Genomic DNA, 27,797 nt, shown 5'->3' on the forward strand with positions numbered 1-27,797 from the left:
TCTGAAGAGTTAAAGTGTTTATGGTGGAAAGAACAACACTTAGCACCAGGCTTTTTTTCTCCTATAATCCATCATTAACAAGCTGTGTAATCTTGGAAAACGCACCCTACTTGTCTAGGCTTTAAACAGTTCAGTTATGAAATGAGCACAGTTATTGCTGACCTTTCTGTTTCACAATACTGCTGTGGACAAACCAATAAAATAGTGTTCATGAAAATACTTTGGAAACCATGAGGTTACACATAAATGTAAGAGGTGCTGATGGACATATCTGTAACTACTACAAATGACACTCAATAATTATTCATAGTAGTTGTTGGTTCTAATTTTGTTGTGGGTAATCACCACTTGGACAATGAGTCATATTTGAAGACAGCTTGAGTCCCCTATTTCCCATGGAAGGTATCTGGCAGAATATCAGTTTCACTGTTCATGTGTGGAATATGGTCACCATCTCATTTATAACACTCCACCAGGTTGTTGCTATTTAATGTTACACTCCGACCCACAGATTAACTGTTTCCCACAATTTCTGCTTTACAAATTCAAGTAAATCAGTTTTTAAAAAATGACATCTCTGGGGCCGCCTGGGTGGCTCCATTGGTTGAGCACGTGAATCTTGGTTTCAGCTCAGGTCATGATCTCACAGTTCGTGATGGTGCTGATGGCACTGAGACTGTTTGGGATTGCCTGTCTCCCTCTGTCTGCCTCTCTCTCCCCTGAACCCCCCTCTCCCTCTCTCAAAAATAAATAAACATTGGGGCGCCTGGGTGGCTCAGTCGGTTAAGCATCCGACTTCAGCTCAGGTCATGATCTCACAGTCTGTGGGTTTGAGCCCCACGTCAGGCTCTGTGCTGACAGCTCAGAGCCTGGAGCCTGTTTCCAATCCTGTGTCTCCCTCTCTCTCTGCCCCTCTCCCAGTCTCACTTTGTCTCACTCTGTCTCTCAAAAATAAATAAATATAAAAAAAATTTTTTTTTAATAAGTAAACATTAAAAAAAACTTATCTGACTAAACACTTTATCTCTTGGGATTTATGTTAGTCTTGGAAGTGCCTTATTACTTGCATTAAAAGCATAGTCATTACACAAATAAAATTATAGTTTTAAGTTTTTAAAGAAATCAGTTAAAAAGCACTTACACTATTAGTTACCTCCTTGAAGATGTAAGTAATAATAATGTCAATTCCCCTAGATTCTAGCCTCCCTTCAGCAATCTCGTGCCTGTCCTCCTGTTCAGTCTCCACAGCTCTCTTCAGGAGCTATGTCTAGGGCAGGAACAAACACATTTATATACTAACTGTGGCAGGGACTCACAGTCCCTACCATTTCCCACACTATTACCAAACCCTAGTGGCATCCAACAGATAGAAAGAAGAGAAAACAAACAATTCCATCTCGGCTTCGGAACCTCACAAGGCTAATTGGGGATAAGATTAAATGTATGTCAAAACCTGCTTGAAATTAAGCTTGTACATATAGCAAATGTTAGTATAACATCATTCGCATGGTAGATAAGCCATATTGAGGAGCCTACCTAAAAAAGGTATGTGCTAAAGAATTCAAACAGAGAAGCCTACATTTAAAAGTAGAAATTTGGGGGGCGCCTGGGTGGCGCAGTCGGTTAAGCGTCCGACTTCATCCAGGTCACGATCTCGCGGTCCGTGAGTTCGAGCCCTGCGTCGGGCTCTGGGCTGATGGCTCAGCGCCTGGAGCCTGTTTCCGATTCTGTGTCTCCCTCTCTCTCTGCCCCTCCCCCGTTCATGCTCTGTCTCTCTCTGTCCCAAAAATAAATAAACGTTGGAAAAAAAAAATTTTTAAGTAGAAATTTGGGACTATGACTAGATTCAGTCAATCCACTCATTGTATTAACGTTATCTAAAATTCTTCATTTATAAATAAATCAACAACCACTGAATATAGGGTGGTTTAAATAAATTAATAATATATACATACCAGACATGGTCCCTGCCTGCACGGCATTTATAATTAAGCAGGAGAGAAAACAAAAAAGAAAGCAAAGTAATATGTAACTACATCTTGGGGTGAGTTCAGTGAAGGGTGTACTGAGAAAAAAAAAATAGGTAATAAGGGGTAGGGCCCTTGCCTCCTCTTGACTGGATGACCAGAGACTGCCTATCTGAGGACATACTGAAACTCAGAATTGAAAGGAAGTCTAGGAAGAGAAAGGAGTGACTCCAAAAGCCTAAAGACGTGAAAGGGATGGCATGTCATAACAACTATGGAAAGACTTGAGTCAGAATCCAGTGAGGAACAGAGTGTTAGATCAGTTTCATCAAATATTGATCAACCTGGTAAAATGTTACATTTCAGTCTAAAGGCACAGGAAAGCTTTGGAAGGGTTTTAGGCACAGGAGTTAATGGATCAGATTAGCTATTTAAGGTCAAGAGGCAAGAACAGAAAGATTAGTTGATTGGCTACTACAACAGAACAGGCAAGAAATGCTGGTTGTTTGGACGATGGTGGTGGCAGCAGAGAAGAGAAATGGATATTTGAGATGTATTTAGGAGGTAGAATGGAAAGGGTTTGGTGGTAGATTGGAAATTGGGGGTGAGGCAGTGGGAGGAATCAAGGATGGCCCCTAAGTGTCTGGCTTGAGCAGGTGGACAGGTGGGGACTAAGTGCCAGACCCTGTTCAAGGTCAAAGATAACTCACCAGGTGCCCAAGCATCACTCTCTGCCTTGGGCTGTAAAAGTGGATGCACTACTTTGATTCCACCAGGTGGTACAAACGATGGATTGAGGTTGATTCTAACCATATCCTTCCCAGTGTGTTTGTTAGCTATCCAAATTGTCTTCTTTTTCCATGTTGAATAGAAGATACGATCACCAAAAAGGGACATTGCAAACAAACTGTGCCTTAAAAAAAAAAAACAAAAAAACAGAAAAAAAAAAAAACATAAATAATAGCGGAACACTTCTTCCTGGGCTTATTAACATTTCACTTCATTTCAGTGTATTGACCAAATTTTAATTACCTACCTTTCCAATTGTTTCTCCTTTAGGTTTAGAAGCAGATGTTAAATTTAAAATTTTATTTATGTAGTCATAATCTGAATTAATGGGATATGATTTCTAGCTTAAACTTCATTGTCTCATTCTTTTGCTAATCAGCACTTAAGTGTGATGAAAATAAAACAAAGAAGAAAATAGGAATTGTGTAAGAGTGCATTCTGGTTGTATCCATTTCACACTTGACTAATTTCTGCCTCTTACCACAAGCAGGAGAGTCAGTTACAGGCAAGACAGTAAATCAAATGAAACATAGGTGCTTCACAAATACATGACATAGTAATTCAAAAAAAAAAAAAACAAAACAAAAACAAAACTGTAACCAACATGTGAGAACTTACCAGATGCCAAAACTCTGTTAATTATTTTTATTTGCATTTCTTTACTTAATTAATTTTACTAAATTTCACAATAATCCCAAAAAATAGCTACTGCTATTATCCGCACGTTAAAGGAAACTGAGAAGTCATGTAACCTTCCTGTAAGTGGTTAATCTTTTATTATATTATAGGACATTATTATATTATAGGACATTATCCTAATATAGGATATCATTTTCTTATATTATAGGACAAGTCACTTGTCCTATAAATGGTAAATCTAGGACTGGTTCTCAAGTCTTTTGGACGCCCCTGTCTGTGCTAAACCACTGGACAAATTTCAAACAGCAATTGTTTTTTACGCCAAAAGCACAACTTACTGCGTAAGGTGTTTGTTAAAATGTACAGAACCTCCATCATAATTACAGGAACAAATATAAGAATTGCTTCCATCTCTATTGTTCTGAATCCAAAAAAGCCGTTTATCAAGCACATCCAGTGACACAGCGGTTATTCTTTCTGACGTCTCTAACAGAATCTTCACTTCCACACCATTGAGATCTGCTCTGTGGAGGCTGCCAGCCACCTCTGAAGACCAAAATATAAACCTGAGAGCAAGCACATTACATAGACACATAACTGAATGTAAAGTCATTTAAATGGCCAACTCTTTCAGTGTTTCAGATGCCCCCAGGATGAGTGTGACTATTTTGAATGAAATACCGATTCAACAAACATTTACTGCCCTGCTGTGGAAATTCCACGTGATTTCAAGTTAAAAAAGCAATTGTGCTCGTACAGCAGCAAATCACTCAAAAGCACTATTTGTACAGGGAGCCTGCCTTGGTTCAAATTCAGGCCACTTTCTCAATGAGAAGGTCCTTTTGAGTTCAAAATACTATGATTCCAGGAACTACCATCAGAGTTTTGAAAGACATTTCAGTGTCTGAAAACAGCAGTTACCTTTCTACTGGATCAATTGCTACATTTGCAGGATATTTTAAGGCGCTTAAGAGAACACGGGAATTGTTTCCTTTCATGTCTGTTACTGTAATGATTCCTTCCTGTCGATTTGACCAAATAAGTTCTTCATTTATCCAATTTATTGCCATTCCTGAAACATTTTTCTCTATATTGCATACTGTCTGTAAAATCAAATTTCAGAATATTAATATTTTCTCATTCACATAACCATTGTTTTCATCTTTATGTATAAAAATCTATTCTTTTAGGTACTTGTCATTTTTGTGCACTCACAAGATCTTAACATATGGCACAGTTAGGGTGCCATTGATTTGACAGAGCAATGTTAACCCTACCACACGAATATTTCTGGGCATAGGATTTATACATTAGTTTTAAAGTGGAAAACTATCCTATGCTTATTGAAATTAGGCAATCAACCATAATGTACTAATAATTTCAACCATAATAACAGTGGAATTTCCAAGCTATTTTAAAGACACTTTATCCATTTGCTAATGGAATTTTCCATATCCTCACCTGAACCCAATTCTAAGCTCTGTGAGATTCTAAAGATGTGCTTGACATTTGTGCACAGAACTTTAAAATAAATGAATTTCTTGGGGCGCCTGGGTGGCTCAGTCAGTTGGGCGTCCGACTTCGGCTCAGATCATGATCTCACTCAGGTCATGATCTCACGGTTTGTGAGTTCAAGCCCTGAGGTGGGCTCTGTGCTGACAGCTCAGAGCCTGGAGCCCGCTTCGGATTCTGTCTCCCTCTCTCTCTGCCCCTCCCCTGCTCACACTCTGTCTCTCTGTCTCTCTCTCTCTGTCTCTCTCTCAAAAATAAATAAACATTAAAAAAAAATTTTTTTTACGTTTATTTATCTTTGAGACAGAGAGAGACAGAGCATGAACGGGGGAGGGTCAGAGAGAGAGGGAGACACAGAATCCGAAACAGACTCCAGGCTCTGAGCTGTCAGCACAGAGCCCGACGCAGGGCTCGAACTCACGGACTGTGAGATCATGACCCAAGCTGAAGTCAGATGCTCAACCAACTGAGCCACCCAGGCGCCCCTAAAAAAATTTTTTTAATAAAATAAATGAATTTCTCATTAGAGTCCCACTTTCATGGCCCCTCCTCTTCCATCAGGCCCCTCCCTTTCTATAGGTCCTCAGTGCCCTCATACTATGACCCTATGACCCAAAGTGAGGGCTTCTCTTTATGCCCTTGGGTAGGAGAGTCTCCTGCTCTCTTATGGTAAAAATGACCAAACAAAAATGTCTGTTATCTCCTAATTCCAGGGCATGCAGGTAAACCAGTTAGTCTTCCTAGGGGGTGGAGGGAGGGGGGTGGGGAGAAGCCCTGGTATGTGAGGTTGCAGGTTTCCTTGGCTTGTAAATATTGCCACCATCGCTGATTTCCAGCCACTGACATGACTTGACTGAACTTGGAATGGGCAGAGATCAAAAATCTCACGAGCTTGTACTGTTCCTATACCTCACACAAAGTAATCTAGCCAATCCACCTAACCAGTTGCTAGTATCTTAATATATTAGCTTACCCAGGTAAATTGTATTTTAACAGGTGTCCTTTTTAAATAATGTTTTAATCCAAAGAAGGGAAAACAATGGTGGATTTTAGGCATCAGGTCAATCCTCTCCTAATGACTTGACACAAAGTCACAACTGTTTAATTTTTTTTCCTAGTCTGTGACAGGAAACCCTCCAGATTTTGAGACTCAGGATTTTGAAACTGTTCTTCTACGGATAGTTGGAGAATATTGAGTAGTCAGCCTTGCTAAAGGTGACATTAGTAAGTATCAGAGACGTGATAAAAGAGATTAGCACTTAATTGAAGCTTTTAAGAATAACTGGAGGGAGAAAGGTTTGGTTTAAAGAAAAACAAACAAAACAATGAGCACTTTGTGCTGGGAATAAATGCTTAAGGTTTCTCCAGTCACATGTCTCTATAATCCACCTCTCAGGAATTGAGAGAACATTCCTCCTGCGACTCATTTAAGGGCTCCATCAGTTAGGGAAAAAGACTAAAGATCTTTTGTATGTACTTGAAGCAAAATACTCCATATCTGACACCTGCTTTCTTGTTTTTTTTCCACAGTGCAAACACCTTAAGAATCAAAAAAGGTTTTCCTCCTAAATATCAGGTACTAAAACCCATGACAGACATTTAGACAAAACAGGTTCCCAACTCCAGCACAACTGACATTTGAGGCCAGATAATGCCTTGCTGTGGGGGCCATCCTGTATATTGTAGCATGTTTTGTAGCATCCCTGGCCTCTACCCACTAGATGCTACTACCTCATTCTCCCGCTTTCCCAATCCAGATGTGAAAACCAAAAATGTTTCCAGACATTGCCAAATATCCCCTGAGTAGCAAAATTGCCCTCTGCTGAGAACCACTGGAAGCAATCATGTAAATAATCTGTACTTAATGAACTTACATATTTTCAAAATTACATTCACATCCTATTCCTTTGGGGGGCTTCTGAATATCAGTGCTACGTTTATGGGCTTATTTAGTAACATACCACAGATACAGATTAAATAAATATCTCTGAGGTGCCTGGGTGGCTCAGTCAGCTAAGCGTGCCACTCTTGCTTTAGTTCAGTTCATGATCTCATGGTTCATGAGTTGGAGTCTTGCCTCAGGCTGTGCATCAACAGCATGGGCCTGCTTGGCATTCTCTCTCTCCTCCCTCTCTCTTCCCCTTTCTCTCTCTCTCTCTCTCCTTCAGAATAAATAAATGAGTTTTTTTTTAATTTTTTTTAATGTTTATTTTTGAGACAGGGAGAGACAGAGCATGAACGGGGGAGGGTCAGAGAGAGAGGGAGACACAGACTCTGAAACAGGCTCCAGGCTCTGAGCTGTCAGCACAGAGCCCGACGCGGGGCTTGAACTCACAGACCGCGAGATCATGACCTGAGCTGAAGCCGGACGCCTAACCGACTGAGCCACCCAGGCACCCCTGAATGAGCTTTAAAATAAATAAAGAAATATCCACAAATGCCAGAAACATTTGAATTGGAATGTAATTTTCACTCATCTATACATTGCAAATTAACTATATCATGTTTGTCAGCCTATACAGAAATCCCTCAAATGCTTCGGGAAATGTACTTTACCTCTTGCCTTGTCCCATTCAGAAAAACTCTTTGCAAAAGTTGCCGTTCTAGATCTACCCAATAGAGTCTTTCCTTATAGTAATGAAAATCCATGATCACTGATACACCAGCATCAGCCACCAACTGCTCATAATTAGTTCCGTCCAGGTCAATCCTAAAGATACTGCCTCCATGGGAGAAAATTAAGAAGGGTTCAGGACCTGTGTGGGAAGAAAAACATTTTCAGGATTTTGTCTGATTTAGATAAAGTATTTTCCCATGACAGCTAATACAAGTAGACTTAATTCTTAATTACTGTTTTTATATTTTATTTATTTTTGTTTACTTATTTTAGAGAGAGACACAGAGTGTGATGGGGGGAGGGGCAGGGCAGAGAGAGAGAGGGAGACACAGAATCTGAAGCAGGCCCCAGGCTCTGAGCTGTCAGCACAGAGCCTGATGTAGGGCTTGAACTCACAAACTATGAGATCATGACCTGAACTGAAGTCAGATGCTTAACCAACTGAGCCACCCAAGTGCCCCTGGTTTTGTATTTTAAATGAAGACAGTTGTATAGAGAACAAGTTCCTGTAGATATTCCTACTTAATTTTATAAATCGTCTTCTTCACAAATTGATTATATGAAATGAACATTGCCAATTATGAAAAAAAGAACTACTTGAAGAGAAAACCACTTTCTACTCTGATCTACAAAATGCTATTTTATGTTAAAAAAGAAACCACCTGTTTTCTATTGTGGATAGGGTCTATATGAAGGTAACTTTTAATTATATAAATTGGAAATAATATTACAGATATTATCATTTTGGAAATGGAGCCCACCTCCTCTTCCTACCTAATGAACAGAAAGAACTTTGGAGTAATGACATAGAAGATGATGGAAAGAAGAGGTCTTAAGTGGAAACAGGAAAAACCGAAATGCCAGCGTGTGAAAGCTCTGAGATGCTTTGTCTCTGTTTGCATCGCCACATAAAACCCAGCATGCCCAGTTAAATCTGAATTGCATGTATGTTGCATGGGACATACTTACACTAAAAAAATTATTTCACGTTTATCTGAAATTCAAATTTAACTAGTTGCCCTATATTTTTATCTGCTAAATTTGGGTGGTAGACTGCACTGGAGTTTCGATTGCTGCAGGGCCTTGCCTGGGGCCCTAACCCTATCATCTCCTGTTCCAGGTGATGCCACCTTCCCTCTCAGACTCCCAAGTATCCAACACTTGCTTTGGGAACCTGATACCTTTCTTTGGAAACCTCAGCACATATTGACTGACTTTGCACAGAGCTTGCCTTTGATGCTTCAAGATAATGCCAGAGAATAGCTTCGTCTCCTGCAGCCAGATTAGTCGCCTTGGTCTCTTCTGCCTGAGCGGTGAGAAGGCTCCTTCAGCCCTGCCTTTAGATAACTCTGGAACCTCTGGGATGAGTGGGGGATTGGAGATGAACGCTAACATATTCTTGCTTCTCCGCGAGGTTCACATTATTCTCACATATTATTCACACTGCATCCACACTAGACGTTAATACCTTAATGTGACATAGTGAACGTGTTCATTGTTCTAAAGATTAAACGGAATGAGGGGCACCTGGGTGGCTCAGTCGGTTAAGCGTCTGAATTCAGCTCAGGTCATATTCTCACGGTCCATGAGTTCGAGCCCCGTGTTGGGCTCTGTGCTGACAGCTCAGACCCTGGAGCCTGCTTCAGATTCTGTGTCTCCCTCTCTCTCTGCCCCTCCCCTGCTCATGTTCTGTCTCTCTCTGTCTCAAAAATAAATAAAAACATTAAAAAAAAAAAGATTAAACGTAATGATGGATTAACATCCTCTTAGGAATTATGTTCTAAGGTCAGAGAACATTAACTCCACCTTAGAGGACATCAGAATAGATACAAGAGGAAGGAAGGGGTGCAAGATCATGAGAGTTTGAAATTGGTGCTGGCATGAATGTCTAGGAGAGTTAGCTCAAATCACTCTTCCCATATCTTTGCCACATCAGAAGACTCCTGCACAGACACAGAGGACAGTCCATTTCCTATTGCCACTCTAGCTGTGTAACCAGAAGTATCATAGAAGAAATGGGAAAAGGGCACTGGACTGAGAGCCAGGAGACCTTGTTTCTAGTCCTGGCGCCCTAGCTTCCCTGCACAGGACCTCACCGCTACATCAGAGGATTATTGAGGAAAGAAATGAAATTTTATATGGGAAAGTATTTTATTAATTATGGAGCACTACACAAATACAATTTGCCACTGCCGATTCCCACAAGCAAGGTCTCACTATATAGGTTTGTGCCACTGTTCAGGTTTGAACCCCTGGATGAGAACGTTGGTGTAACTCATCTATCCCACAGCACTGTGTCCTGGAGGAAAGGAAGTCATATAGCAAAAGGCACCCTAAGCTCATAGCTACTGATCTGTGGGCCTGTAGATTTATTGCTAGGAGTCCTCTTTTTGAAATGTGTATCATGTACTCTCTATAAATTGAATAAATGCACCCAATATGTATTACTAATTTTCTTATGTGCTGATACTTGATACATGAATGATACATTTATTCATTCAATAAAACTTATTTATTTAAAAGTATTACTAAATGGGGGCACCTGGCTGGGTAGTCAGAAGAGCATATGACTTTTGGTCTCAGGGTCATGAGTGAAAGCCCCACACTGGGTGTTGAGAATACAAAAAAATAAATAAGACTTAAAAAAAAAACAAATAGGGGCACCTGGGTGGCTCAGTCGATTGGACATCCAATTTCAGCTTAGGTCATGATCTCCTGGCTCGTGAGTCCAAGCCCAGCGTCAGGCTCTGTGCTGACAGCTCAGAGTCTGGAGCCTGGTTCAGATTCTCTGTCTCCCTCTGTCTCTCTGTATCCCACCCCCTGCCGCTCTCTCTCTCCGTCTCTTTCAAAAATGAATAAACATTGAAAAAAATTTTTTAAATAAATAAAAGTATTACTGAATGGGAGCTTTCCAGTTTTAAAAAAAAAAGGAGAAAGAAAGGTACTTTAAAAATTTTAGACAGAATATAGCACAACACTTTGTACATAATAGGTACTCAAAATTTTTGAATAAAAAAGTAATAAAGAAATAATTGTAATTTGCTAATTTGTCTGGCTTTTACCAAAGGAGCAAAGCCAAAGACACCAGCAGATCTATCAAATTCGTAAAAGCAGAGTCAATCCTACAGTGGTTATTTTACTAATAGCAATAATAATAACAACAACAACAACAACAACAACAAACTTCCACATCTTGATCTCATTTATCTTTAATATAACACCATGAGCTAGATGGGCCAGATATTACAATGAATAAATCAAAGAGAAATCTGAAGAATACTTAGATCCATAAAACACAAACCATAACATTAACTTCAGTAACTTTTCAACATTTATTTATTTTTGGGACAGAGAGAGACAGAGCATGAACGGGGGAGGGGCAGAGAGAGAGGGAGACACAGAATCGGAAACAGGCTCCAGGCTCTGAGCCATCATCCCAGAGCCTGACGCGGGGCTCGAACTCATGGGCCGCGAGATGACTTTTTCAAAAAATAGAAAATATTTATTACAGTACTAAGTATGAATTAATGAATTTACTCTTCAGATTTTTCCCATTCACTGGTGAATCATAGATAGCATCCTCTTGGAACTAAAAAGATCCTAAACATTACCTATCAGTGTTTCCTAAAATTGTCCAAAAGAATCCGAATGTTGTGTGTGTGTGTGTGTGTGCGTGTGCGTGTGTGTGTGTGTGTGCGTGTGTGTGTGTGTGTGTATCTTTTGCAGACCCCTTCCTTTAAGATTCCAATTTAGTATAATGGCTGGGCTGAGGGTGAGACATTCCAGATGATTCTTACATCTTGGTGAACTGGAAATCATAGATCTAGTTCAGATGAGGAAATCCAATGATGTTTCCCAATGGCCACCACTAGTTGGTGCCCAATTAGCAGCCCAATATCACCCTCTTTCCTGCCTTGGTCTGGATTGCCATATGTTAAGACATTACAACCTTCATTTTGCTTATGTAACTGGTTTTAATTCCACTTCCCTCAAAGCATTGTTCATTTCCCCCCCTATACTGTTGGCATCATTTTGTGTAACTGTAGGGCCTGGGTGAGTATTTGTAGACATGAAATGTAACATGATTCTTTTAAAAATGAAAGACTTTGAAAATTAGGCTTGGTAAAATAGTCATTCTGTATTACCACAGGAAATGATAAATAAGTTAGGGTTTTTAAGACCTGTCAAAGACTCTGTAAACATCAGTGTGTGGGACAATTTGTGGATCTGAATGTCAGCAGAACGTGCATGTTGGAACAGCTGAAGTTTCCCGTGGCAAAACCTATGGTGTTTATTTTGGGTGCCATTCAGTAAAAGGGAAGTGCACAGAAAATCAAACATTACTTCTAAGGAATACAAACCCCAAAATAGCAAACTGGTCACAGCAAATCAATTGAAGCCTCTGACTTCTCAGCCTGGGGATTAGCAGGGGATCTGCAGAAATTACAAAGGAGGCCAGAATGCTTGGAGCATCCTGAAGATGTTCATTAGTGACTCCAAGAGCTGGTTCAGAGGTCAATTAGGAAAAGCAGGTTTTGATTGAAGTGGGAGGTAGAAACAGAATATTTCACAACAGTCCCTTTTTCACCTGCTCTGAGCTGGTGGGAGAGGTCCCACACAGGTAAATGGGAAAAGGAAGCCAAGCTCTTCTGCCCCCTGCGGGCAAAGACCCACAGAACCTAGTTAGCACATAAATGATCCTGGCAATCAGATTAACAAAAAATCCTGGGCTTCTCTCAGGCCCATATGGCACCCTGCTTTCCCCACCACAGGCTTCCTGCTCTAAATATGGAAACAGACTGCAGGTTCACAGGACAGACAGTGAAAAGGAAGCTCCAGACCTTCAGGATTCAACAACACCATGCAGAAAGAAGGTAGATTTAAAGTGATGGACCTGATGACATAAGAAAGCTTGACACCTTGCACTGCTCCTACCATAAACCCCTAAGAAGAATCATTTATTACTGCCTCTCAAGAGGCTGATTTGAGGGGCAACTTGGGTTTTATGAACCACAGAAAGTTTTATTTCATTCTAAAAGACTATCCCCATCTGTTTTGGTGGACATAGTTTTTTTCTCAGCTTATTCATTAGTGTCAAAATTCAAGGCAGGTGAGAGAGAGACCAAGTGACCCAGAAATAATACATCCAGAAAGGGGAGCCAGAGAGGTGAATTTAAATCTTAATTCTGAAAGACAAGCCTAGGGGCCCAATTTTGCTTTCTGAAAAATGCGAACGAAGTTTGCCACCCTAGTCCCAGAGTGGTGGTAGACATGTGTCATCTAAAGCAGAAAACAGCCCCTACCTAACCCTCAATCCGATTCTCATCGTCAACCTTAAGAGGTCTTCCAGGCTCTCAGGATGGTAACTGGGACAAGAAGGTTCTGCAGATTTTTTTTTTTCAATAGGACTTCTCACTCTTTAATGTGCCATTACACTTTTTGATACTCCAAGAAGGTAGGTGGTGAGCATCACCAGAACAGCAATAGCCAACATCTTGGGTGTTATCTCTTAGGGTAGCACATTGAATGTATTGTTTCATTTAGTTGGATAATACCAGGAAGTGGGTTCTCAGTAGTTTTATTGTACAGAAGAAGAGAGTGAAGTTTAGAGCAGTTAACGTGACATAGTCACATGGCCAATAAGTAACAGATTAATTATTTATAAATAATAAAGCCATGTCTTTCTGATCACATAGTCTAGCTTTTAAACATCATGCTGTGCTGCTTATCTCTAACTGAATTTACAAGAACTCTTACTAGTTAGGGTCTCATAGTTCAACTGTGTCAAGAAACCCACTTTGGGAAACACTGCTCTAGGCATGTTCACCCTAAGGCCAGATTCTCTGCATCCATGTTCCAGGAACTGGTTAGAAAATGGGTCTGTTTAACACAGGAGCTAAGAATACACAATGGAGAAAGGACAATTTCTTCAATAAATGGTGTTGGGAAAACTGGACAGCTACCATGCAAAAGAAAAAAACTGGACTACTATTTATACCACACACAAAAATTAACTCAAAATAGATTAAAGACTTGAATGGAAGACCTAAAACCATAAAAGTCCTAGAAGAAAACATAGGTGGTAAGCTCCCTAACATTGGTCTTAGTGCCATCTTTGCAATCTGACTCCAAAGGCAAGAGTAACAAAAGCAAAAATAAACAAATGGGACAACATCAAATAAACAGCTTCTGCACAGCAAAGAAAACCATCATCAAATGATAAGGCAACCTACTGAATGGGAGAAGATATTTGCAAACCATATATCTGATAAGGTGTAAATATGCAAAAATATAGAGAGATGTTACTCTCCTACAACTCAAATGTACACTCCTACAACTCAAAAACACAACCAAAAAACCCTATTTAAAATTGAGGAGAGGGGCACCTGGGTGGCTCAGTTTGAGTGTCCAACTTTGGCTCAGATCATGATCTCACAGTCTGTGAGTTTGAGTGCCATGCTAGGCTCTGTGCTGACAGCTCAGAGCCTAGAGCCTGCTTCAGATTCTGTGTCTCTGTCTCTCTCTGCCCCTCTCCCACTCACAATCTGTCAGCCCCCACCTCAAAAATAAATAACATTTAAAAAAATGGGGAGAGAATCTGAGTCTACATTTCTCCAAACAAGACATAAATATGGCCAACAGACACATGAAAATATGCTCAACATCAGTAATTACTAGCGAAATGCAAATCAAAACCATGAGATAACACCTTAACACAATTATCTTCTTTCACTACTTTAAGATAATGTTTCTCAAATTACAAGCCTAAACAAATAAATATTTGCCTGTAGATACATTCTGAGTATCCCTAGACAAATAGACAAAAACAATAAGAAATTAAAAAGTGTTGGATTCTAGATGCTTCCTGAGTCCAATTTCATTTTTCTTATTAATTCCACCCTGACCAACCAGTTAATCCTAAGCCCCAGCTGCACATATAGCTATACAAATATAGAGAAAAAATACTTCATGTAATTTCTTTGGAATATTGAAAGCAGATATGATGGAGTAATTAGGAAAAAATAATTAATTGGAAATTTTGTGTCATACTTTATCATCAAGGATAATAACAAATCACAGAAAATTGTGGGTAAGATGATTGTGAGGACTTGGCTCATCCCAAGAAACTAACTTCAGATTTCTCTAAGCATCATTAAGCAAAGGTGTTCACAAAGCAAAGGTGTTCTAAATGTCTCAGCTTATGGTATTTGGTGGAGAGTAACAGCTAGTATGTACTAGAAACTCACTAAGTCAGGTGTGAGTCTAAGGACCTTATATTGATTAATGTGTTTAGTCGTCATAAAATCCTATGAGGTGAGTACTGGAAGCTCATATCAGCTACACAATTGAACCTTATTAACTTCAAAAGTTGAAGCCTAACACAACCTGCCAGGTATAGCCCATCGACTGAAACTGAGGGAGCGCTCTCACGCAAAATAAGACAACAGCAAGGTAACACTAGAACCACCTATCTACTGCTCCACTTTTTCCTGTGACAAGATCAATCCACATGTGTAATGCACCAACCACAATTCACTGTTTAAAATGTGTCCTTTGTTTAAAAAATGGCATTTCATCCTGTCTGTTGGAAGTAATAAAACCTAGTCATTTCCTATGCATCAACATAGCTTATGTGACAGAGGGATACCCATGCACAGTGTGCTTTTTTTTTAGGTTTCTGTTCCAGAAGATAATATATCAATATTTAAAGAAATTCACCTATCATCCTTTCTTTTTTTAATTGTGTGGTGGGGGGGGGGTGGGGGGGGGAAGAGCACACAGGAGAGGGGCAGAGAGGGAGAGAGAGAATCCCAAGCAGGTTCTGCATTGCCAGCTCAGAGCCCAACGTGGGGCTTGATCCCACAAACTGTGACATCCTGACCTGAGCCAAAATCAAGAGTCAGACGCTTAACCAACTGAGCCACCCAGGCACCCCCATTGTTGGGTGCTTTTTAAATGCATTGAAATTTTAGATGGAAAATTTTCTTCACATATTCTTTTTTCTCCTTACGTGAAATTGTTGCCAGGATTCATTAGAATAATCAAGAAATATAAGTTTCGGTTGGTTTTTCAAATTTGTTTTCCAAAATATAATAACCTTTTTGATCCACTCAGAGCTTTTAAAATTCTCAACAATGTTGCTTAAATCTAAAAGATCTCTATTTCCACATACTGGGTAAATTAATGACAATAGCCTTTGCAGTTTCCCTGCAGACCAAGGAGAGGTTAAATTCCTTTCTGCTGAACATTCTATAGTAAACAGAACAACTGTAGTGCTTCAGAGGGAGGAAAACATATGAAGACTCCTGGTAGGTTCTAAACTCTGCATGTTTTTCAACCTCATAAGGGAAGGGTCCCAAATACACAGGATTGTTGTCAACAGCTATATGGTGCTGAGTGTGACTGATCTTCTGTAATTGATCTGTTTATAAAAGGATGCAACCTATGGAAGAAGAAAGACCCTTCTTCAAGCTTTTGAAATTTTAATCAGAAAAGTATTGAAATGAATAAAATAAAACACTATTTCTCAACTGCCACATCATGTGCTAAAGAACAAGGCAGCTGCCTTGATGTTGTTAGGACCGTCTGTATCCTAACAACCATCTACCCACAAAGACAATCACCTTATGAATGAAATCTACCTACAAAGACAAAGCTGGTCTGTAGCACCCTGACAGGCTACTCTGGATGGAGGAAGAAAGTACTACTGTTCTCTGAGAGGCCTTTTCTATCCTGCCACCGGGAGGGGGCTTGCAAATAAATCAGCCCATACCATGAATCATTGTCATGGGGATCTGCTGGCTCTCAAATGCCTTCACACTCACACAAATTCCAGTGTTCTAAGTATCCTGGGAAATACTTGGGAAACCCAGACACTGAGAGACATTAGCATGGTTAGCCAGGCTTGGGAGAATCAGAAAACCAAGGTCATAAAGTGAAAACAGATGCACACACCAATTCAAACTCCTGGCTTAGAAAGAAGGTCAAGAGGTGATGAGAGCAAAAGTTTCTGCCTAATATTTGGCTAAAACAACTGAAGTTTCCATACATTAACTAAATTCCAGCATCAAAGTGACATAGAGAAACTGAAGGACTCCGTAAGAATCGGCTTTTTGCTCCTTTTCCTGCTTCTATTCTTGCTAGGACGCTCAGTTAAGCTCTTGCTTAACGCTCTGTTGGTTAAGCGTCTGACTCTTGATTTTGGCTCAGGTCATGATGTCACAGCTTGTGGGACCGAGCCCCACTGCACCCCCACTTTATATATGCCTCATAGTACAAATAATGTATGTCCTCCTTGTAAGGAACAAGGAGTTAATGGTTTCTTTAGAGTCTTCCAGCACATTAGATAACATCTAAGGAAGGACTGGGCGAGAATGACCAAGTGAAGCCATCCTGTGTATATTCCAGACCACCAGCACTAGATATCTTGACGCCAAGATCCCCTGGCTCCCAGGAATAAGCGACTTATGGAGGACTTATGGACCCTTTTCCTTGTTCTGACTAGATCTTGGATGCCTGGGAGGATATGTACACCAGACCACAATCCTCAGTAAAAACCCCAGATCCAAGCAAAGATGAGACTATCTTTTTCCTTTCTGAGTCTCTTGGATGCTCTGTCTGTATTTGCACTCTTTCTATATCTTCAATAAACTCTGCTCTCATGCCCTCCCAGCTCATGTTTGATTTCTATCCTGCATGTAGACTCTCGTGGCTGGTCCTGTAGGAACGCCTCTGGGTCCTTGGACCCAGCCTGCCTACACCAAAAGGAAACATTTGAATTGAAGGTGTTCAGGACAGGGCCCCCCAAGAATGTGCCACTTTGGCATGCGGATTATTTTGAGCTGAAGGCACTTGAGACCCTATGGGCTTAAGAGGAAATTTTGCCCCTTCCTTAACTACATAGAAGAATCTAAATTGGGGGCCCTTCCCAGAATAAGAGTTATTAACAGAAAGAAATTTTACCTGAATGATCCATCTGCATGGCAGGGCAATCATCTAATTACCAAATATCTGCTCTTCTTATCACCCTGTGAATAACATTCCTTTTCTGAAAGTCCCAAACCCCTACCCGTTTTTAGTTCAGAATGATACATATACTTCATTTTGCCTATTGTTCATGGCGATGTGGATTCCTCATACATATACTTACTAAATTCTATTTTCTCCTATTAATCTGTCTCATGTCAACTTGATTCTTAGTCCAGCTAGAAGGACCTTTTAGGGGACAGGAATTCTTTTTTTTTTTTAAACCATATGTTTTATTTCAAAAAATATATCAGGTTCTTTTCCAAAGAACATATACTTGAAATTTTTGGAATATTAGAATTTCACAGTTTTACAAAATTCAGGAACTGTCAACTTTCTTCCTCTCTTAATAGTCAGTTTATGTTCCTTATTTTTTTCTTCCAAGATTTTATTTAAATTCAAGTTAGTTAACATATAGTATAGTATTCCTTTCAGGAGAATTTAGTGATTCATCGCTTACATATAACACCCAGGGCTCATCCCAACAAGTGTCTTCCTTAATGCCCATCACCCATCTAGCCCATCCCCCACCCACTTCCCCTCCAGCAACCCTCATTTTGTTCTCTATATTTAACAGTCACTTATGGTTTGCCTCCCTGTTTTTGTCTTATTTTAGTTTTCCTTCCCTTCCCTATCTTCATCTGCTTTGTTTCTCAAATTTCACATATGAGTGAAATCATACAGTATTTGTCAGTCTCTGACTGACTTATTTCACTTAGCATAATACACTCTAGTTCCATCCACATCATTGCAAAAGATTTCATTCTTGATGGCTGATGTTCCATTCAACTTTTATGTCACATCTTCTTTATTCATCAGTCAGTGGACATTTGTGCTCTTTCCATAATTTGGCTATTGTTGTTGATAATGCTGCTGTAAACACTGGGGTGCAGGTACCCCTTTTATACCCTATGGGTAAAGACCTAGTACTGAAATTGCTGGGTCATAAGGTAGTTCTATTTTTAACTATTTGTGGAGCCTCCATACTGTTTTCCAGAGTGGCTGCACCAGTTTGCATTCCCACCAGCAGTGTAAGAGGGACTGAAATGGTGGCATGCAATACCAGTATTTATAAACACTATTATTAATAAAGAATTTCTACAAAATGAACCTGCATTCTTGGTTCACCTAACATGCAAGTAATAGCTCCTTCACAATGAGTAGTACTACCATTTTGGATGAAAGTATTGACCTTTGGGCAAGAAGTAAATAGACACTGGAGGAAATTATGTTCCAATGCTTCAGGTTTTTGTTGTGCTGTTGTTGTTGTTCCTGCTGATTTCTCAAAGTTAATTCTAATTCTAACATTAGAAACTATAACAAAACATTGACTAACATAACATTTATAGCAGAACATTTTGTTCCCTAACTCTAGGATTTCTCAGATTTGGAGTAAAAATTAAAACTGAACTAAACACTGAACTGCTTCATGAAATGTGAAAATTTCTTGAATAATGTTTAGAAATTCCTTGACAGAAAGTATGTTCTTTAAAATTGATCTGGACATTCTGAAAAAGCTCTCCAATGTAATAGTTTCCAGTTGTTGAGGTTAGCTAATGTTTTTTGTTTGTTCATAACAAGTTTATAAAACTATCTTATTAAAATAATTGCTAAAATATCTTAGATTGAGTAATTTATATGTATTGGAAAGTTGCTAGTATCCTCTACTATAATCAAAGTGACTTAACTTTTTGTTTAAGAATATTGCACAGACTTGGGAAGGTTTATTTTTTAGGTAAGAAATACGTGTTACCTTTTATCTGAGGTCCAGTATTTGATTTTGTAACAGCATAAATTAATCTAAATAAATTAGTACAACAAAATCTACAAATCAATGGTAAAAATAAGAGAGGATATATACTAATTGATTCACAATCCAAACTATTTGATTCTCCTACTACAGTAGTTCCCCCTTATCTACGAGAAATACATCCACGACCCCCAGTGGATGCCTGAAACATCAGATAGTACTCAACCCTAAATAAACTATGTTTTTCCTTATAATAAAAATTATGATAAAGTTTACTTTATAAATTAGGCACAGTAAGAGATTAAAAACAATAATTAATAGGGGTGCCTGGGTGGCTCAGTCAATTAAACATTTGATTCTTGGTTTCAGCTCAGGTCATAATCTCATGTTCATGTGTTCAAGCCCCACATTGAGCTCTATGCTGGTGGCACAAAGTCTGCTTGGGATTCTCTCTTTCCCTCTCTCACCACCCCTCCCCTACTCACTCTCTCTCTCTCTCTCAAAATAAATAAACTTAAAAAATAATTAATAATAAAATAGAGCAATTATAACAATATACAGCAATAAAAGTTATATAGAATATTGTCTCTCAAAATATCTTATTGTACCATACTTACCCTTCTTATGATGTGACATGATAAAATGCCTATGTGATAAGATGAAGTGAGATGAATGATAAGCATTGTGATGTAGTTTAGGTTACTATTGACCTTCTGACCTTATGTCAGGAGAATCATCTGCTTCCAGATGACTGCACAAGATTGAAACCACAGAAAGCAAATCCGTGGATAAGTGGGGACTACTATACTAAACCACTAACTGGGAAATATTCTGCCTCCCTTAACCTTGACCACCAGTGCCTCTCATCTGAGCTTCTCTACCTCTGGTCACACCACTGTAGGAGTACAGTGCTCTGGAAGTCTCTCCTACCTGCCACTTATTATATCACTTCATCTGAAAGAGGATTGGCCTTTTTCTCATTTTCCTCAGCACAAGTGAGATCAATCTCTAATTCTTAATAAGACCCTCTTTAAAAACTGGAAATAACAGGAAAGAAGAACAACCCCTAGAGGAGCTTCTAATCACTGGTCAAGGCCAGACCCATGAAGGTCTCTTTTGAAGTCAGTACCCTGCCTCACTTCTGACTTGGCCAAAGAAACGACACTCTTCAACCTTGGAATTTCAGAACCCTGAAAGAGTCTGAGAGTCCAGGAAAATGTCTCCTCTCCAGGTAGTATTCCCACCTGGGACCTACCTCTAAGAATCTTCACTTCTGTCTCAAAATTAACATTCTCCTACTGTGGAAAGAAAAGAGGAAGAAGAAATGGTTCAAAACTTTGTGGTCAGAATGTCTTTTCTGAGAAACAGTTATTTTGTTTATTAAAACACTTCATTATGCTATTTAGTAATTTATTTTTTTCTATTATTTAAAAAGGGAGGCCCAGGATATGATCAGAAAACAGACTTGAAGGGGCAGCTGGGTGCCTTAGCTGGTTGAGTGTCCAACTCTTGATTTCAGCTCAGGTGATGATCACAGGGTCATGGGATCGAGCCCTACATCAGGCTTCATGGTAAGCTGCAGTTTGCTTAAGATTCTCTCTCTCCCCCTGCCTTTCTCCCCCACTAGCACTCTATCTAAAATAAAAAATATAAAAAATAAAACAGAGTTGGAGGAAGAAGAATTCTAAAATATTCTGCATAAACAAATGGAAGTGAAAAGAAAGACAGGGTAGCAATACTTGTATCAAAAAAATAGGCTTTAAAACAGAGACTGGGGGCGCCTGGGTGGCGCAGTCGGTTAGGCGTCCGACTTCAGCCAGGTCACGATCTCGCGGTCCGTGAGTTCGAGCCCCGCGTCGGGCTCTGGGCTGATGGCTCAGAGCCTGGAGCCTGTTTCCGATTCTGTGTCTCCCTCTCTCTCTGCCCCTCCCCCGTTCATGCTCTGTCTCTCTCTGTCCCAAAAATAAATAAACGTTGAAAAAAAAAATTTTTTTTAAAAAAATAAAAAAAAAAAAAAAAAAAAAAAAACAGAGACTGTAGGTGTGCCTGGGTGGCTCAGTCAGTTGGGCATCCAACTTTGGCTCAGGTCATGATCTCATGGTCCATGAGTTCAAGCCCTGTGTCAGGCTCTGTGCTGAAAGCTCAGAGCCTGGAGCCTGCTTTGGAATCTGTGTCTCCCTCTCTCTCTGCCCCTCCCCTGCTCACGCTCTCTCTCTCACAAAAATAAACATTAAAAAAATATTTTAAACAGAGACCATAACAAAAGAAGGACACTATATAATCATAGAGGGAATAATCCAACAAGAAGATACAACAATTGTAATTATTTATGCACCCAACATGATAGCCACAAATACATAAAACAGTTAATAACAAACATAAATGAAGTAATCAATAGTAACATAATAATAGTAGGGGACTTCAACATCTTAATTACATCAATGCTAGATCACCCAAATAGGAAATCAATAAGGAAACAATAGTTTTGAATGACTAGATGGATCTAACATTGTATCCTAAGACACATTCCTAAGAATACACATTCTTTTTTAAGTGCACCTGAATATTCTCCAGAAGAGATCACACATTAGGCCATGAAACAAATCTCAACAAACTCAAAAAGATCAGAATCATATTATGTATCTTTTCCAACCATAATGCTATGAGACTAAAAGTCAACCACAAAGAAAAAGTCTGGAAAGAACACAAATACATGGAAGTTCAATAGCATGCTACTAAACAATGAATGATCATCTAGGAAATCAAAGATGAGATTAAAAAAAAATACACGGAACAAATAAAAATAAAAATACAAGAGTCCAAAATCTTTGGGATGCAGCAAAAGCTGTTCTAACAGGGAAGATTACAACAGTACAGGCCTACCTCAAGAAACAAGAAAAATCTCCACAAACAGCCTAAACTTACACCTAAAGGAGCTACAAAAAGAAGAGCAAACAAAATCCCAAACCAGTAAAAAGAAGTAAATAATAAAAATTAGAGCATAAATAAACAAAACAGAACTAAAAAAAATAACAGAACAGATAAATGAAACCAGGAGCTAGTTCTTTGAAAAGACCAATAAAACTGACAAGCTTCTAGCCAGACTTATAAAAAAAACAAAAAAAACAAAAAAACCAGAGAGAGAGAGAGAGGATTTAAATAAACAAAATCAGAAATGAAAGAGGAGAAATAACAACCAACACCAGAGAAATACAGGAGTTATAGGAGGATGTTGTGAAAAATTATATGCCAAAATATTGGACAACTTAAAGAAATGAATAAGCTATTAAAAACATATAACCTCCGGGGCACGTAGGTGTCTCAGTCTGTCAAACATCCAACTTCGGCTCAGGTCATGTCTCATGGTTCATGGGTTTGAGGCGCATATCGCACTCTGTGCTCACAGCTCGGAGCCTGGAGCCTACTTCGGATTCTGTGACTCCCTCTCTCTCTGCCCCTCCCCTGCTCATGCTCTGTCTCTCTCTCAAAAATAAATAAACATTAAATATATACATATATTTATATAACCTCTAAAACTGAATCAGGAAGAAATAGAAAATTTCAATGGACTGATTACCAGCAATGAAGTTGAGGCAGTAATCAAAAAAACTCCCAACAAACAGAAGTCCAGGACTGGATGGCTTCACAGGTGAATTCTACCAAACATTTAAAGAGTTAATACCTATTCTCAAATTATTATAAACAATAGAAGAGGAAGGAAAGCTTCCAAATTCAATCTATGAGGCCAGCATTACCCTGATACTAACAACAGATAAAGACACTACAAAAAAGAGAACTACAGGCCAATTTCTCTAATGAACATAGATGCAAAAATACTCAACAAAATATTAGCAAACTGAATTCAAACAATACATTAAAAAAATCATTCACCATGATCAAATGGTTTATTCCTGGGATGCAAGGGTGGTTTAATATTCACAAATAATCAATCAATGAGATACATCACATCAACAAGAGAAAGAACAAAAACCATATGATCATTTCAATAGGTGCAGAAAAAGCATTTGACAAAGTACAACATCCATTCATGATAAAAACCCTCAACAAAGTAGGTTTAGTGGGAACATACCTCAGCATAATAAAGGTCATGTATGAAAAACCCACAGCTAACGAAAAACTGAGGACTTTTTCCCTAAGATCAGGAACAAGACAAGGATGTCCACTCTCACTATTTTTTTCTACATAGTGTTGAAAGTCCTAGCAACAGCAATCCAAAAAAATAAAGGGCATACAAATTGGTAAGGAAGAAGTAAAACTTTCGTTATTTACAGATAACACGATAGTGTATAAAGAAAACCCTGAAGGCTCCACCAAAAAATTCTAGAACTGATAAAAGAATTCAGTAAAGTCACAGGATATAAAATCAATATACAGAAATCTGTTGCAATTTCTATACACTAATAATGAAGCAGCAGAAAGAAAAATTAAGAAAACAATCCCATTTACAATCACACCAAAACGATTAAAATACCTAGGAATAAACTTAACCAAGGAAGTAGAAGACCTGTACTCTGAAAACTATAAAACATTGATAAAAGAAATTGATGATGACACAAACAAATGGAAAGATGTTCCATGCTCATGGATTGAAAGAACAAACATTGTTAAAAAGTTCATACTATCCAAAGCAGATTTAAGTCAATCCCTATCAAAATACTAATAGCATTTTTCACAGAACTAACGCAAATAATCCTAAAATTTGAGTGGAATCACAAAAGCCCAAATAGCCAAATCTTGAAAAAGAACAACAAAACTGGAGGTATTACAATCCCAGATTTCAAGATATACTACAAAACTATAGTATACAAAACTGTAGTAATCAAAACAGTATGGTACTGGCACAAAAACAGACAGATAAATCAATAGAACAGAACAGAGAGCCCAGAAATAAACCCATGATTATATGGTCAACAATCTTTGACAAAGGAGGCTAGAACATGCAATGGGGGGAAAAAAAAGCAGTATCTTCAACAAATGATTGCGGGAAAACTAAACAGCTACATGCAAAAGAATGAAACTGGACCACTTTCTTACATCATACACAAAAATAAACTCAAAATGGATCAAAGACCTAAACATGAGACCAGAAACCATAAATCATAGAAAAGAACATAGACAGTAATTTGTCTGACATCGGCTATCGAAACATTTTTCTAGATATGTCTCCTGAGGCAAGGGAAACAAAACCAAAACTAAACTATTGGAGGCACCTGGGTGGCTCAGTAGGTTAAGCATCCAACTTTGGCTCACATCATGATCTTCTGGTCTGTGAGTTCGAGCCCCGCATCAGGCTCTGTGTTATCATAACAGTTCATAGCCTGGAGCCTGCTTCAGATTCTGTGTCTCCCTCTCAGCCCCTTCCCCACTCACGCTCTCTCTCTCTCTCTCAAAAAATAAACATTTAAAAATAAATAAATAAATAGATAGATAAATAGATAAATAAATAAATAAAAATTTAAAAAATAAACTATTGGGACTACATCAAAAGAAAAAGCTTCTGGGGGCGCCTGGGTGGCGCAGTCGGTTAAGCGTCCGACTTCAGCCAGGTCACGATCTCGCGGTCCGTGAGTTCGAGCCCTGCATCGGGCTCTGTGCTGGCAGCTCAGAGCCTGGAGCCTGCTTCCGATTCTGTGTCTCCCTCTCTATGACCCTCCCCCGTTCATGCTCTATCTCTCTCTGTCCCAAAAATAAATAAACGTTGAAAAAAAAAATTTTTTTTAAATAAAAAAAAGAAAAAAAAGAAAAGAAAAAGCTTCTGCACGGTAAAAGAAACAATAAACAAAACAAAAAGACAACCTACTGAATGGGTAAAAATATTTGCAAATGATATATCCAATAAGGGGTTAGTATCCAAAATATATAAAGCACCTACATAACTGAACATCAAAAAAAAAAAAAAAAAAAAAAAAAACAAAAAAAAAACACCAAATAATCCAATTAAAAATGGGCAGCAGACATGAACAGACATTTCTCCAAAGAAGACATACAGATGGCCAGAAGACACATAAAAAGATGTTCTACATCATTCATCATGCAAATCAAAACTACAATGAGATATCACCTCATACCTATCAGAATGTCTAAAATCAAAATCACAAGAAATAAGTGTTGGTGAGGATGTGGAGAAAAAAGAACCCTTGTGCACTGTTGGTAATGCAAACTGCTGCAGCCACTCTGGAAAATAGTATGAAGATTCCTCAAAAAGTTAAAAATAGAACTACCCTATGATCCAGTGATCACACACTAATGCCTATTTACCCAAAATATACAGACACACTAATTCAAAGAGATACATGCATCCCTATGTTTATTGCAGCATTATTTACAATAGCCAAATTATAGAAGCAACCTAAGTGTCCATCAACAGATGAATGGATAAAAAAGAAGTGGTGTGTGTGTGTGTGTGTGTGTGTGTGTGTGTGTGTGTACATACTGAGAAATACTACACATACATACTAAGGAATATTAGTCATAAAAAAGAATGGAATCTTGCCATTTGCAACAATATGGATAGATCTAGATGGTATAATGCGAAGTGAAATAAGTCAATCAATGAAAGACAAATATATGAATTGATCATATGTGATATTTACAAAATAAAACAAATGAACAAAGGAAAAAAGAGACAACAAAAAGACTCTTAACTATAGAGAACAAATTGGTGGTTAGCGGAGGGGAAGTGTGGGGGGGAGAATGGATGAAACAGGTGAAGAGGATTAAGAGTACACTTATCAAGTGGCTCCTGAGTGGCTCAGTCAGTTGGGTGTCCAACTTCGGCTCAGGTCATAATCTCACGGTTCATGTGTTCGAGCCCCACGCTGGGCTCTGTGCTGACAGCACAGAGCCTGGAGCCCACTTCGAGTTCTGTGTGTCTCCCTCTCACTCTGCCCCTCTCCTGCTCTCATTCTGTCTGTCTGTCTGTCTCTCATAACTAAGTAAATGTTAAAAATAAATTCTAGGGGCGCCTGGGTGGCTCAGTCGGTTGAGCGTCTGACTTCAGCTCAGGTCACGATCTCACGGCTTGTGAGTTCGAGCCCCGCATCAGGCTCTGGGCTGATGGCTCAGAGCCTGGAGCCTGCTTCCGATTCTGTGTCTCCCTCTCTCTCTGCCCCTCCCCCATTCATGCTCTGTCTCTCTCTGTCTCAAAAATAAATAAACATTAAAAAAAATTTTTTTTTAAATAAATTCTAGGGGCGCCTGGGTGGCTTGGTCGGTTGGGTGTCCGACTTTGGCTCAGGTCATGATCTCACGGTCCGTGAGTTCGAGCCCTGCATCGGGCTCTGTGCTGACAGCTCAGAGCCTGGAGCCTGTTTCAAATTCTGTGTCTCCCTCTCTCTCTGCTCCTCCCCTGTTCATGCTCTCTCTCTGTCTCAAAAATAAATAAATGTTTAAAAAATTAAAAAAAAATAATAAAAATAAATTCTAAAAAAAAGTACACTCAGTATGATAAGCACTGAGTAATGCACAGAAGTGTTGAATCACTATATTGTACACCTGAAACTAATATAACACTGCATGTTCACTATATCGGAAATACAAATGAAGTAAATAAATAAAATGTTCATAAGGATTAAGAAGGCCTTAATAGATTTACCTAATAGATTAAGGAAAGAGGGCTAGATACAGATGACACAACCCAGGGAGAAAGAGGGGCCAGCTACCATCGTGGAAGGCTAATGCCAAGAAAAAGAGATGAGTGGTGAGTCTTTGCCACAGAGAATAATCACTTACCATTCAAGAACTAGAATGAAAAATATCTTGTTTTGTTTAATGTGCTGGATCAGGGCGTGGCTAGAACTTTTCGCCGAAAGCCTTTAGTTAAAAGTCTGTACCCTTATGACTTATATGTGAGAAATAAAACAGGGTAATGTCCATTGTGAGGTGATGGAGTGTGGGAAAGGGTCAGCACATGAGAGAAGTGAGGCCCAGAGTAGATGAGTAATTCAGTGGAAGGACCGGAGGGAACAGAGCCTTACATGCCACATCACTTTCCCCAAGTCCAGGAACCCTCCAAGATAAAGGGAGGAGACACTGGGTTTCCCCTAACATAGGATGTTAGAATAGGATATTTTTCTTGAACAACTGAAAACATAGTGACCTCAGCAGATCATAGAGCTTTGGAATATCAGAAACTCCAGCCCATCCTTAGAGATGTGGTATGGCCTTCTGGTCCTTATGAAAGAATCTCAGCACAGCCCTGCTGCCTTTTTATTTCTTCTCTTATACACTCTGAGAAAAGTCATTCACTATGAATAAGTCCCCTGTACTTGAAAAAGAAATTAGCAATCCTTTTGTTTCTCTCTTCATACCTAAGTGAACAGAGATTAGTGAAAAAAGATAAAGCATTTGTTCCATCATGTTATTACTTCTCTAGAACGGTCTCCCCCATGTAGGATGTGTACTACTTAGAGACTGGATGAAGATTCACTATTGTGTGGAAAGGAAATATTAGAAATATTATGTGTTGTGTAATGTT

The 27,797-nt window shown here is 39.1% G+C and overlaps 1 protein-coding gene across 5 annotated transcripts in view; it reads right to left on the reverse strand.

Annotated features, from left to right (window-relative positions):
• EGF (epidermal growth factor) overlaps positions 1-27,797 on the reverse strand; it is a 98,720-nt gene that overhangs the window by 64,986 nt on the left and 5,937 nt on the right. For all 5 annotated transcript variants that reach the window (XM_045470452.1, XM_045470436.1, XM_045470428.1 and 2 more), the window contains exons 2-5: positions 7,464-7,663; positions 4,317-4,498; positions 3,734-3,961; positions 2,678-2,880 (exon numbers count right to left, since the gene is read on the reverse strand). In XM_045470452.1, coding sequence (XP_045326408.1) covers positions 2,678-2,880; positions 3,734-3,961; positions 4,317-4,498; positions 7,464-7,663 — 813 coding nt within the window. The remainder of the gene's footprint in view (positions 1-2,677; positions 2,881-3,733; positions 3,962-4,316; positions 4,499-7,463; positions 7,664-27,797) is intronic.

Source organism: Leopardus geoffroyi, chromosome B1, assembly GCF_018350155.1.
Source record: "Leopardus geoffroyi isolate Oge1 chromosome B1, O.geoffroyi_Oge1_pat1.0, whole genome shotgun sequence".
Taxonomy (NCBI): Eukaryota; Metazoa; Chordata; class Mammalia; order Carnivora; family Felidae; genus Leopardus; species Leopardus geoffroyi.